General features: G+C 50.9%; 2 protein-coding genes across 2 annotated transcripts; one reads left to right on the forward strand and one right to left on the reverse strand.

Moving 5' to 3' along the window:
- Positions 1-343: 343 nt before the first annotated feature.
- N7525_005620 (membrane morphogenesis protein VPS13) lies at positions 344-9,941 on the reverse strand (the record flags this gene model as incomplete). Its single annotated transcript, XM_002564595.2, has 3 exons — positions 344-384; positions 443-859; positions 914-9,941. The coding sequence occupies 3 exons, from the start codon at positions 9,939-9,941 to the stop codon at positions 344-346; spliced, it is 9,486 nt and encodes a 3,161-aa protein (XP_002564641.2).
- Positions 9,942-11,027: 1,086 nt separating this feature from the next.
- Positions 11,028-12,135, forward strand: N7525_005621 (DUF3429 domain-containing protein; the record flags this gene model as incomplete). The annotated part of the gene is made up of 4 exons (XM_002564594.1): positions 11,028-11,243; positions 11,310-11,357; positions 11,418-11,642; positions 11,713-12,135. 4 exons carry the CDS (start codon positions 11,028-11,030, stop codon positions 12,133-12,135), a joined length of 912 nt encoding a protein of 303 aa, XP_002564640.1.
- Positions 12,136-12,938: the final 803 nt, after the last annotated feature.

Here is a 12,938-nt window from a genome sequence, read left to right on the forward strand (position 1 = left end):
TTAAGCAATGAACCCATTGTTCCGGTTCCTGGACTAGGAAATATATTACAAAGGCAAGTCCATTCTGCATGCTAAAGTTGTCCGATTGAGCTCTATTAAACGAATCATGGAATTGCAAAAAAAACTAGACTGTCGCTGTATACGGAAAGGAGAAGCAGTAGAAAGGCCACCAAAACGGGCCAGGACAAAATTAGGCAAATTATGTACGTGAATGGAACAAGATGAGAAACCTAGAGCAATTTACCGTTCATATGCTCTGTGAGTTTTGATAATCCCCGTCCCAAAAATGAAAGTAGTCCATCTCATGACATCATTAAGAACCCAGGGGAGTACCTCTTTCTCTTTATCCCCTGGCATTATACTTCTCATTGAAAGCATTGACCGCTGGAAAAGGGATTCGTTAGCATATGTCACCATTTAGCATGATCTGGTGATCACTTACCAACAGCAATCTGTCTGTACAGCCAGTTCCGTGAGCTTTCGTCTTGAACAGGAATGAAAGGTCCATTGGCACCACCCTTGAGGGTGATACTCATTCCCGTGCGCTCCTTGGAGATGGTCTGGATATCCGTGAGACGGATATCCCACTCAGTAGACAGCTTCTTTGTGCGCACTAGCATGATACGTGCGTACGTCAACAAGACCAACATGTCTCGACCAGGAAGCTCTAGGTGGGCAATGTAGTCCTCGTTGAAGTATTTGCCATCGTCCGTGGTCTTCAGCCAAAACTGTCCGAGAGCTTCACGCTGTGAGTACGGGCGCACGATACCGTCGGTGCCAATGAAGCGAGTGAGTCGAACACGATCGAGACCTTCGGCATCGAAAACGGTAGTGGTGTTGCGAACACCTTCTGCCAGATCTAGTAGGAAATTGTTAGTTATGAATATCAAGAAGAGAAAAGAGTTCGACCTACTGGAGGCAAGATCGAATGCACCGATTGCTGGCTTGGTAGCCAATCCAAGCACACCCTTTCCAACACCCTTGAAGAACCCTTGGATACCTTCTTTCTCGGCACCTTGCAGTGGATGACGTGCCAAGCCACCGATACCGCTTGCTAGACTAGTTGCAAATGCATTGCCACCAGCCGTGATTCCATATAGCGCGTGCTTGGGGCGGTTGCGCACCTTGGACATGCGGCGCTGGGTTTGGAACTCCTTATCAAGAGTAGCTGCGGCGAGACCCTTGGACATACTTCCCGTGAGCTTGGCCATACTGTCTGAGAATCCGAAGACGGACTTCTTGACGAAGCTTGTGGCACCCTTTGCGATACCAATACCCAGCTCTTGGGGACGATCGGTCATGACCAGACCCTGATATGGCTCATAGAAGATGGCGGCAACACCAGAGCTGACGTTGTTGAACAAACCGACAGGGTTGCCCAAGAAGTCGGCCGAACCGAGAATGATATGGATCTGGCGCAGGAATTCTTGAGTGTAGTGAGCACGGACATTGCCGACCAGGCTAGGGAAAGAGACACGGGCATTCTCGAGCATCAGAGCATTGAGTCGAACAGGTGCATCATTGACATTACCCATCGACATTGTCATGACGTTGACGAAGAACATCAACGGATTGGAGGGCTGCATGGCATCTTCCACGTTGACGCGTTCGGTACGCATGAAAGAAATATCCATCTGCATGGGCTGAAGATGAAGAAGCTCGAAGTACACATCCTGACCATTGTCTGCCTGCTGGGGCTCTGGAATGTTGAGGTCTTCATCGCACAGTTTACCCTCTTGTTCCTCAGCCCACGAAGCACCCGGAATCTTGACAAAGTCAAGCATAGCAAAGACGAAGTCCTCATCCAGTTCAAGCGTCATTTGTTGCAATAGCAAGGTCGCGTACTTGATATAGAGAACACCGTACGAGTCGTCCTTGACCCGTGTAACCATTGCATGGAAGATCGGGTGTGCTTCCATCTCCTTACCAGTCTTCGGAACAACACTAGGATAAAGCAAGATGGGGAAAATACCACCGTAGAGCTGGTTATCGATCTGGATCCACTTGATCGTTGTGTTCAGAGTCTGGTACAATCTCGACTCCCTGAACTTGATCTCAATCTCACGGAACGTGAGATACAGCAGCTCCTTCAGGTTCTGGTTGATCAATGAGATTCCAATGCCACCTAGGCGAAGTTGCGCCTTGAAGTTGACATCCGAATTCATTTCCTTGACCTCGAATCCAGTGCTCATGCCGGTCTGGGAGGATTGTCCTCTTTGTTGCTTGTACATACTCTTCGATGGCTTGAAATTGGACAGCACGAGAGTCTGGGTGGGACCATCGGCAGCTATGTTGATGTCAATGATCTTCTGGTATCCGCCAGGCTGCGAAGGTGGGATCCGCATTGGGATCAGGTTTCCTATCTCAGCAAGTTTGATATGACGCTCTTTGCCCTGACAGGTCAACACGAGCGACTTGTTCTTGGTCGCCGGGTAGTCCCATGCATACGGCATGATACTCCGCGCGGGAATTCGGTATCGGATCGGCCTCCAGCCGCTAGCCTGGTCGTCTTCATCGTCGTCTTCCACGTTGGGATTGGCTTGGTAGAAAATGAACTCCATATCGCTCTCATTACGCATGGAGAAAGGCCAATTGCGAGACTCGACGCTGAAGTGCAAGAAAAGAGTTGCTCCTTCCAGGATGATATCAACCTTGATCAGCTTCTGTCGCTGATTCGCCTTGGCCAATTTAACGTGCACAGTTCCCACGTCTGCGATGTTGAAGGGAGAAGACCATTGGTTGTTGACCCCCGGGAAGCAGAGGCAAAGCTGTTTCTCTTGTACTTGGCGAAGGAAATGAAGAGGTACCAACTGCCCGTTTTGAACCTGAAGCACGTTGGACGATCCTGGCTCGCGTACGAGAATATCTTCGTTGAGCTTGCTCTTTAGGATGAAACGTGGAGCCAGAGTGACGACCTTGGTCAGTTTATACTTGCCTTCGCCTTCGGCAACAGACACTCCGGAGTGGAACTCAGATCTGCCTTGGCGATCGGGGAAGATGACCTCAAAGGTGCTGCCAATAGCCTCGAAACTCTGCGGCTTGCTCCACGCAGAATCGCTGACCTTCAGGATAGATCGGTTTCGTTGATCCTCATTGGCATAAGAGTACATGTATGGAAGTGCACGGCCCTCATCTCTCGTGTCGGCTCTGAGTCCTTGACCAGCAGCATTTCTCGCAGACTGAAGGAATGCTTTGCTTTGAATGTCCATAGGAAGGCCAGTCTTGTTCAAGATAAGGTACGGGCTGTACACAGAAACCTTGAAAGCACCACCGCTATTGGGGATGTTGAAGTAATGAAGTTGTAACTTCAGTTGAAGACCCCGGTCATCCTTAAGAGACAAGGTATGCTCTCTGCGGTAGTCTTGAGCATTGCCGTTGACGATAGCAAACTCGCTCTGGCGGAAGACGGTATCTTGAAGATCAATGCTGAGCAACAGTAAGTGGGACAGCTCCACGACGTGGACCGGACTGACGCCGCCCTTCCTCAAGAAGTTCGTCCAATCCTTCTTAGTGTTCTTGTCGTAGATGCGGTACTTGAAATCGTAGGGCAACAGGTTCTGAATCTCCACGGGAGCGAAGATTCGGACTCTCATGTAGGGATACACGCCCGTAAGCGAGTCTTTGCTATCAAACGTTGCGTTGACTTGGAAATAGAAAGGAGGCGACTGCTGTCCACTTTCGCTAACACACTTAACAGTGCGTGTGGGCCGCTTGATGAGGTCCTTCCAGAACAGTCGCTCATGTGACCAGTCATATCCGAAGCCTTGATCGGGACGAACAACGATAGAATGGAGATATGCTGATCCAACGGGAGCCGGTCGTGCATCGCCAGGCAAAATCTTCTCTATCTTCAATAGGTGGCCTTCTCCGGGGCTGAAAACGCCCAATTCCACGGGAATTTGGGTGTTGTTCTCGATAAGAAGCGGCGAACGGAATGTGATGTACTTGACATTGTCAGGTCCCAGTTTGACTTCCACGAGTAGCCGATGAAGAACATTTTCTTGCTTCGGCTTCAGAGCGTAGATGGTCTCGCCCTCGCGCACGACAGGAATGCGGCTGATACTATCGAAGCCACTGCCTTCCAATTTGACACCAACCACTCCGCCGAGGCCTTCTGGTGTCAGTGTTTCACGGACAGCGGTGGAATCTTCGAATCGCCATGGTGATTCTTCGCCATCGGTAAGTTTTGCTGCTGGACCTTCCCCCCCTCCGCTGACATCGGCCCAAACTCTGAGGTCAAACCCAGTGTAGTTGCGGATTCTGTATGGGGCATCAGCGCCTCTTGGCTTGGATAGGACATCCTGATCCGTAGAGAGGAACTGGAATGATTTGGATGCGAGTGCAATCGTAGCAGATGTTACGGTAAGCTCCATTGTCTTGTGCGAATACACATCGAAAGAGAAAACATCCGGGTTGATCTCCTTGGCCATGTGGAATCCCAGCTGCCAGGGCTCAATCAACGGCTCCCAGGCCGACTTCGAGAAGTTGTACACGTTCAAGAATGTCTCGAAGTTGGTATCGGCATTCACCGTTGATGACCAGTCGCGCACATCGACATTGAATTTCTTAACGCTCCAATCGAGCAGAGGTAAATCGTGTAGGTCACCAATAAGAATGACTCTAACCCCGTCAATCTTGGCAGACAGCTCTTCACGTTTAAGGACAACAGAACTTTGTGGCGCAGTTGTCTTATCCAAGTTCCCAACTCCTTGACTCAGACGACGGGCTCTCTTAGCAATAGTAGATGATGTCTTGCTGGCAGAACGCGCTCTGTTTGTTTTCGTGTCCGCGATTTTCTTCACCTCTCCGGTCTCTATCTGCTGGCCATTCCTCATCTCGGAGGCCTTGTTGACAATCTGGATTGCCATTAGGATATCACGCAGAGACAAGCGAAGAACCAGAGGCTCAAGGTGCACCTCAATGGAGGTCAAAGCAGATCCCTTGTCTTGCGCTCGGCTATCAATGGACATCTCAAGTGTGAAATCATCCAGAATCCGGAGTCGAGATGTCTCAAATTTATCCATGCGGCAAAGGAACATGCCCACTTTTTGAATCTGTACAGTCGACACATTTTGATGGGAGATGAGAACTTCCTTGGTACCGAGCACAATAGCTTCGGAGTGAGGGATGGCAGGGTTGGCTACCATGATCACTTGAGCGTCGACAAGGTTCACCCGGAATGATACGGTCATGCCCGCTCCTGTGGCATCGCCCGAAGAAGCCTCGGTTATTGCCTTGTCGGAGCTTCCAGTATCGGACCCTGATTCAGAGTCCTCGGGTGATTCGGTCTCATCCTCCACTGCCTCCACTGGTTCTTCGGAGGCAAATGCAGACTGGCTGAATGACTGTAAAGCAGACAGGTAATCCAAAGCAAACATAATACGAGGGCTGTCAATAGTCAGCATCGCAATGAGATGCTTCTCTGGTCCTCCAGACATGGAGATGCTAGCCATGAACTGCTGCTGGACATCGTTGTTGATCAAAGACATGATGTTTCTGAACTTGTTCGAGTCCTGCTTGCGACTATCGCGGATGGAGAACGAATGAATAAGGAGCTCCGACTCCAATGAACCATCTGTCAGCATGCGCAGCTTGACTCGAGTGTCATTGAGAGAGAATTTGGATAGACTGGAGTCCTCTACGCGACCGACGGGCTGGTCGTCGTTTGCTAGGATGAGCTCCAAACCGACACTGTCGACCTTGAAGATCATATCGAGTCGTACCCAAGTCTCTTTGTTTTCGCTATCAGCGGGTGTTCCTCCAGAGCCATTTTGTGCCTGGGCGGCCTTCGAAGTGGCCTCCCTCGTAGGTTCAGTCACCGATGAGGGCAAAGACTCCATGGCCTCGAGCTCTTGCTGTTCGGCATCTGTGGCAAACGCGCCCGGTATCGACTTTGACAGCTCCAGCAAGAACTTGAGTTGGCTCTGGGAGATACGAAGGCCAATGGGAGATAGAGAACCCTCGATTTCCATGTCTGGACGTGGGTTGTTTGCTTGATGCTCCAGATAGCAGATGCTAAACTCCAGGTTCACCTTCTGGATCATTTCCAGCTCTTCGGATGTACCATCTTCAAAATGGAATTTGGAGGTAAGGCGAATATTGCGGACACCAGTGGAGATGACGTTGACAGCAGGGCTGTCCTTTACTTCTTCCATAGGGACAAATTCATTCTTGACATAGATTTCACCGAGATGAGCAGTGATTGTGTCTCGAGGGCGATCATCCATCATAATACGGGGGAAAACTACAATGGGTGTCTTCACAATAATGTCAAGCCGCACACGTGAAGCATTTTCCTGAAGCTGGTTGGCCTGGTTGGCAGCGGCTTGGCGAGCTGCATTGAAGATGGCTTGCATCTTTCCAAACTTGACGAGGAAGTTGATAATCTTCCGGTAGGGCTCCTCCAGGAAATTGATCTTGATTGAACCAGACCGTAGATAGACCTCGGAATCGTAGCCGGGATATGTGTCGCTCTCGGGGTCGAAGGTTTCGTACTTGAAGTCCGCGAAATTATCTCCTTCTATGGTCAAAAGTCGTCGGATATCAGAGTCCTCGGCTGCACCCAGGTTGACATCGTCGACCAAAGTCAGACTGCCTATCCGAGACTGAATGAGCATTGACTTGCCCACGAGGAAAATACCGACGTCGGCAGTGTTCAAACTCAAGGTAGCCAAGCGGACCCCATCATTGTTGAGAATGAGAGCAATACTCTTGAGATTAGCCTTGATGCGAATCTTCCCAGCTTGCTCCGGCTTTTCTTCCACAGTGGCTGTTCCTTCAATGGCCTTGTCTGCTTCTGGGTTGGGTTCAGTCGGTTGTTGAGGATTTGTGAATGTAAGGAGAATGAAGTCCAGAAGCGTGAGAAGCGTTTTCCTTGTCACGACAAGATTGATAGTCGAGACCGATATATCAAGGTTCATGGCAACCCCTTCATACGTTGATTCTAACTCAGGGGACTCGGGTTTGACCCGTACCATCTTCAGCTGGAACAGGTCCTTGTCTTCGTCGGCATCAAAGCCTTTAGAAGATATGATTCTCTTGAATTCAGGGACCGGGTTCTCTTCAATGTGATCATCCACGCTCAAGGACTTCAGAATGACCTCGGCGACCATGTCATAGGGACGCATGTAGAAGTCCAGCGCAAATCCTTCAGCAACTAGCTCAACCAGCAACTGATCTCGTTGCGGGTCGTGGGGGTCAGCACGGAAGAGCGAGCCGCGGAGACGGCCAACAGTGAATTTGAATTCGAAGTCTCGGCGATGGATATTGGCCGGTGTATCCACACTCTTCTTTGCCTGTTCGCTGTCTACTTCAACGTCCTCCTCATCGTCGTCAACCACGGGAAGGTCACGCTGGACTGGTGGTTGGAAGGATGCTGATCTGGCTCTTGTGGCTATGGCTGCTTCTTCTTTGGCTGCTGCTTTGGCAGCTGGATCGGAGGCAGACTTTTCCGCGTCGAATTGCGGGATTGCAATATCAATCAATTTCATCAGCCCCTTGTATTTGGTGTCTGACATTGACGCGTGAAGCTCTGGCAGATGACCAGAGATGCGTGTTCTGGTAAGCTGTGTCACGTTCGGTACGATACACATCTCCAGGGCAAAGTCAACATTGATCCGGTCGATGATGTGGAAATTCCTAGACTCGACATTGGTGTTGAGCTGTGCTTTGGTTGCTTCAACGCCAGGTCCGATGAGGACCTGAGTGGAGTCCAGTTTGATGAGGAAGCGATCGTACAGCAGATGCTCTAGTTGCTTGTAATCTTCCTCCTCATACTGTCGTTTCTGCTTGGACTGAAGATCTCGCATCGCTTGGCGATCGACCAGCTCGCTGTTGACACTGGCATGACCGGCATCGACAATCAAGCAAAGTGAACTTGGTTGTGTGATACTTTCTGGGACAATAATCAAGGGCGCGTGGATATCGAATTGCGCATCAACCTTTTTGTGCTCTTGCAAGGCAAACTCAAGACCGGCTCGGGTTTGCTGCCGCAATCCTTCAACAGTGGCACCTGCGGTGTCCAAGAGAGCACCAATCGACTCCATGTGTCGCTCGGGTGGCTCAAAGAACTGGACGATTCCCACGAGGAATCGAGGGTTGTAAATGACCTCAATACTCTTCAACTTGACCTTCACCGCTGTATCTGCATCGCTTTCGAGCGGGTTCTTCTCCAGCTGCAGATGGAACAAACTATCCTCATCCTGAAGATCGTCTGCGCTGGTTTGGGAGGCAAGGTCATCATCATCCTCGCCTAGCTCTTGGACCTTGCTAGGTTCAGGAGGAGAATCCTTGACCTTGACGATCTGGGGATAAAGAGTCCCAGAAGTGGTGCCATCATACATCTTCAGACCTCCAAGGTCAAGATCAAGGAGATAGGAATCAGGGCGTTGAAGTGCCTTAGCTCGGAAATTGTCAAACACTAGTTTCATGACCTCATTGGCGGATCCATGAGGGTCCTGGATGAGAGTGAAGCTACCAGCCCGAAGACTCCAGTTGACCTGGAGTTTAACCCATTCCCGGGGCACATCCACGCTCTCTGCGATGGCTTTCTTTTCGTCCCAGTCGATGGCGTTATACAGCTCCTGTCGCTGTTCTTCGGTCATGGCGGTCTCCTCGGATTCCTCTTTCTTGGAGCCCCAGAGCCAGGCGGACCATGACTGTTGTTCTGCGGGCTTCTTTACCCCGACATTTTCCTTTCGTAGCTGGTTCCTTGCAAGTGAGCGCCAGAACCGGATATCCTCGTAGCTTAGTTTTGCTTCCAGTCTCTGTATCTCCTTGGTTTCTTCGGGCGTGAGGGCTTCTTCCTTCTTCGTTTTCTTGAACAAGGCAATGTACGCGATGCGATCATCTCTGCGCTCCTTGATATAGTCCCAGGTCCAGCGTCTGTTGCGTTCGTGGATCTTGCTAAGAACGGCCTCTCCTGCAAACCTCATCCATGCCCGGGGGTCTTCCTTTGGTGAGGCCTTGGGCTGCATTTTCTTATATTCCTGATGGCGAATGAAATAGTGGAATAGATCCACCAGCATCAACGCGTCGCGATACTGTTTGTCATCAAGAACGAAGCCAAGCTCATCGAAGAGCAACCGTGCTTTGATTGCGGGTCGATCATATGTGCCTGACTTGTCCATCTCCAGCCCAGCACGACCACTGACGGGGCGCAGCATGAATTGGTTTCCTTCGTCGGCGTCAATCGCAGTTCTCAGTTTTTCCATCAGCTCAGCACGGCCGATTCCCTGGGCTTCTGCGCCGATATCAGATCCTCGTCCGGTTCCGAGCAGTGTGGCATCTGTATTCCAATAAGCCGAGAGAGCACCGAGGACGGCCAGTTTATGTGTGACACTGGAGTCGGATTGAATGAAAGTGGGATTCCATTCCCCGTCTGTGCTGACGGCACTCAATTCCTTGAGTGTCACGCCGACAGCAAACGGATGCCCAGGTGATGCAATAGAGTCTTCGTAGCGGAAATGCACATTCTTGATAGAAATCTGTAGGTTGTCCACCACGGCCGTGATCATGCTCTGCGTGAAGCTTTGGTTCCGGCGCTGTTCCTCTTGACTCATGCCTTCCGCGTTGCGCTCGCGTAGAATCTCAGCGCTTTCGATTCGTTCCATCTTCAGCACATTCGCTCTCCTTTCCTCCTCCTCCGGATCGTAATCCGCATCTTCTCTGGGTGCCGCGAGCAGGAAGACATCTTCAATGTCGACTTTCACCGGTTTGCCTCGTAAATTTGACCATGGGATGGATAGTGTAAGCTCTCCGAGGTGGCCTTCGACGACGTTGAGAGGGAGGCGTAGCTGGTCGAGCGCTTCGCGGCGCAGTTCAAGATTCCGTAGCTTGACGTCGCCCGACCAGATTCCGATGTTGAGCTGGGTCGCATCGAAATTTTTGACGTAGATTCCCAGGAACCGGTTAAGGAGGTTAGCAACCACTCCCTCCAGCATCGTGGCGGCGTGCAGCCGTTGACCGGGCCTGGTGGTTGGGCTCTATGGCCAGGGTGGATGTCGGTGGGTTGAGATTTGGTGATAGTCTGTAATTGAAAGCAGTTGGCAAGTCAGCGGCAATCCAAGTGAAAGTAAAGAATTTCTTCATTAAATGGGTTCTTACGCAGTGTAAGGGCTGCTTTCAAGAACCCTGGGTAATAGGGGACATCCAAGCCATCCAACTGAGCGGGCTGGGAGCGCGCGATACCGAGGTGGAACTTTTCCCCTCCAAGTAAAGCGGAAAACGGTTAAGATGACTAGGTGTTAGATCAAGGGAGTGAGGAAATCACAAGCGCTAAATTGGGACAGAATGGTGTTGGGTATTCAGGCCCAACATTGAAGTTAATGACCCTGATTGCGTGGATCAAGAGAGGTGATATCTGTTACGCAAGTTGTATGATGGGAGGTACTCGGTACGAACGGGGTACAGCTTCATACGCCAGGGCGGGTACCATTCCCACCTACCACCAAAGTATTTGAAAGGTACAGCGTACTCTCGCTACAATACACTTGGCACTACGTGAGTAGTTGGGGGCCAGTGGTAAGTATTCTGGTTGTTTTCGTTATCAAGGCCGTTTAAGCACGAGGCAATGCACAGTGAACCATCCCCCTGCAATATCCTGTACTGTACTGGTACACAGTTGTTTACCCCAGGAGTGACGTAGCCAACTTGGTTAGGGCAGCAGCCCCCAAACTGAAGTTCTGATGCCTGAGGCAACATGAATCACAGCCTGAGGCCAAAATACCTGCATCGAGCTACAATTTGCAGTTCGGGTCGCTGCGGTCCGCCCGAAAGCAGACCACACCTCATCACTCGGTCACTTCATTTCTGGATATTCTTATTTGTTCCCTCCCGGAAAGCCCACGCCGTCGACTTTGTGCTCAAGTCATTTTCCGGGTGTATACCCTTAATCTCCACTCTTCTACTTCTGTCCAGCTTTTTCAAGGTCAATTGGGTGAGTTGACCCTCCTGTCCGGCCATACCCGAGGCTTTTCTCTTCCGATTTGCTAACCCGACGACAACGAAAAGCTGTATACTCCCCCGCCATGTACCGCAACGCCGCTGCCCGCTCTGCGCTCCGCGCTTTCTCGAGCTCCAATGCCTCCGTGGCTCGCTCCGCTCTGGGCAACCAGATCTGCAAGGCTCAGATGACCTCGTCGGCCCGCACTCTGCTCCGTCCCTCCACCTCGCCGAGCTTCGCGCTCGCCGCTCACAAGCCCGTTACCACCGCTCTTGTGCGCTACTCGTCTTCTTCGGCCAAGGTAAGAGATGGCACATGGATTGTGATTTGCGCAAAGACACTCAATGGCTAATTGCCGGTACGGTAGCACGATGAGGATGATATTGATGTTATGGCGGGTATGAAGTCCGAGGCGGTACGTATTTCCATTCACTTGTGAGGCTCTGCATATGCTAACTGCCCATCGCCAATATAGAAAGTTATCAAGGAGACTTTCAGCCTGAGCGGAGTCCCCAAGGAGGCCATGTACCTCGGTATGGCTGGTGTCGTCCCCTACCTGGCCACCTCTATGCAGACCGTCTTCCTCTCCTACGAGATCAACCGCGCCGCCTCTCTCGGTGATGGTCTGATTTTCTCCGGCCAGAGTGCTGAGCTGATGCTGCACATGCTCGAGCCCATCCAGATCGGCTACGGTGCCGTTGTGAGTAGTCCCGAGTCTAGTCTCTTTGAGTAATCAGTTACCGGGTTTGCTAATCGCCGTTTACGGTTAGATCCTTTCTTTCCTCGGTGCCATCCACTGGGGTCTTGAGTGGGCTGGCTACGGCGGCAAGTTCGGTTACCGCCGCTACGCCGCCGGTGTGATCGCCCCCGCTGTGGCCTGGCCTACTCTGATGTTCCCCGTCGAGTACGCTCTGATCAGCCAGTTCCTCGCTTTCACCTTCCTGTACTACAACGATGCCCGTGCTGCTGCCGCTGGCCGCGCTCCTCACTGGTACGGCATGTACCGTTTCGTGCTGACCTTCGTCGTCGGTGCCTCCATCGTGGCTACCCTGATCGGCCGTGAGCAGATCCAGCAGACCATCACCTCCGAGCACAGCATCAAGGACAAGATCAACGCTCTGATCTTCCTGCAGAAGAAGGAGAAGGAGGAGGCTGAGGCTCGCCGTCGCAGCGAGATCGAGGATTCCGAGTAAATTTTGCCTTTTGACAAGGCGGCGTCAACCCCCCGAGACTAATCTCGATGTTTGCATTACCCGTGATTTCCTGTAGAATATACGCAGAACGCACTAGGGCGGCCACTGAAATTTTCCTTTGTTTAATTGAAGTGTCAATAGTTGGAGACACCAAAAGTGTTCTCGTCCAAGTAACAATGTTTTTTTTTGAGTGAGAAAAATTTACCAATTGAGTATTGAATGGGAGTAGATATAAGCGCTACGGATGCACAAGGGTATATCCATGGATGTATGCCTCCCGCATTGTTATTATTCCTCTTTTTCTTTCCCTTTTTTTTTCTTTTTTTCTTTTTTTCTTTTTTTTTTTTTTTTTTGGGCGCGAAACACGGAATGTAAAAAGCTACGCGCTTAAATCTGATTGAGAGCTGCAAGATTAGGTACCCAAGGTATAGCTATAAACCATACATAGACCTCCAGGGCTGTATACGGAGTTAAGGGGCGCAATTGGTAATCGGCATCTTGCCCAGGTGGTCACACGGGTTGCCGCAGATCGGAGTTGATCCAAAGGGGGAATTATAAAGGGCGGGTCGATCACAGAGGTGTCACGGGGTGCCGAAAATATCGACTAGAGATCTAAACTATGGAAGGAACTAGCTGAAATAGTGAATATTATGGGGGAAAAAAGAGGGTACATTGTTCCTTTTATGCAAGTCGCATTGAATTTCGATGCTTGAAAACGGATCCCAGGGAAGGTCAAGCGAGACCTGCATGCGAGGTACGGAGTATACATAGTAACGGCCGATAACAGGAAACATGCTGGAATC

Source organism: Penicillium rubens (assembly GCF_028828025.1).
Source record: "Penicillium rubens strain IBT 27055 chromosome Unknown utg000002l_segment0_segment0, whole genome shotgun sequence".
NCBI lineage: Eukaryota > Fungi > Ascomycota > Eurotiomycetes > Eurotiales > Aspergillaceae > Penicillium > Penicillium rubens.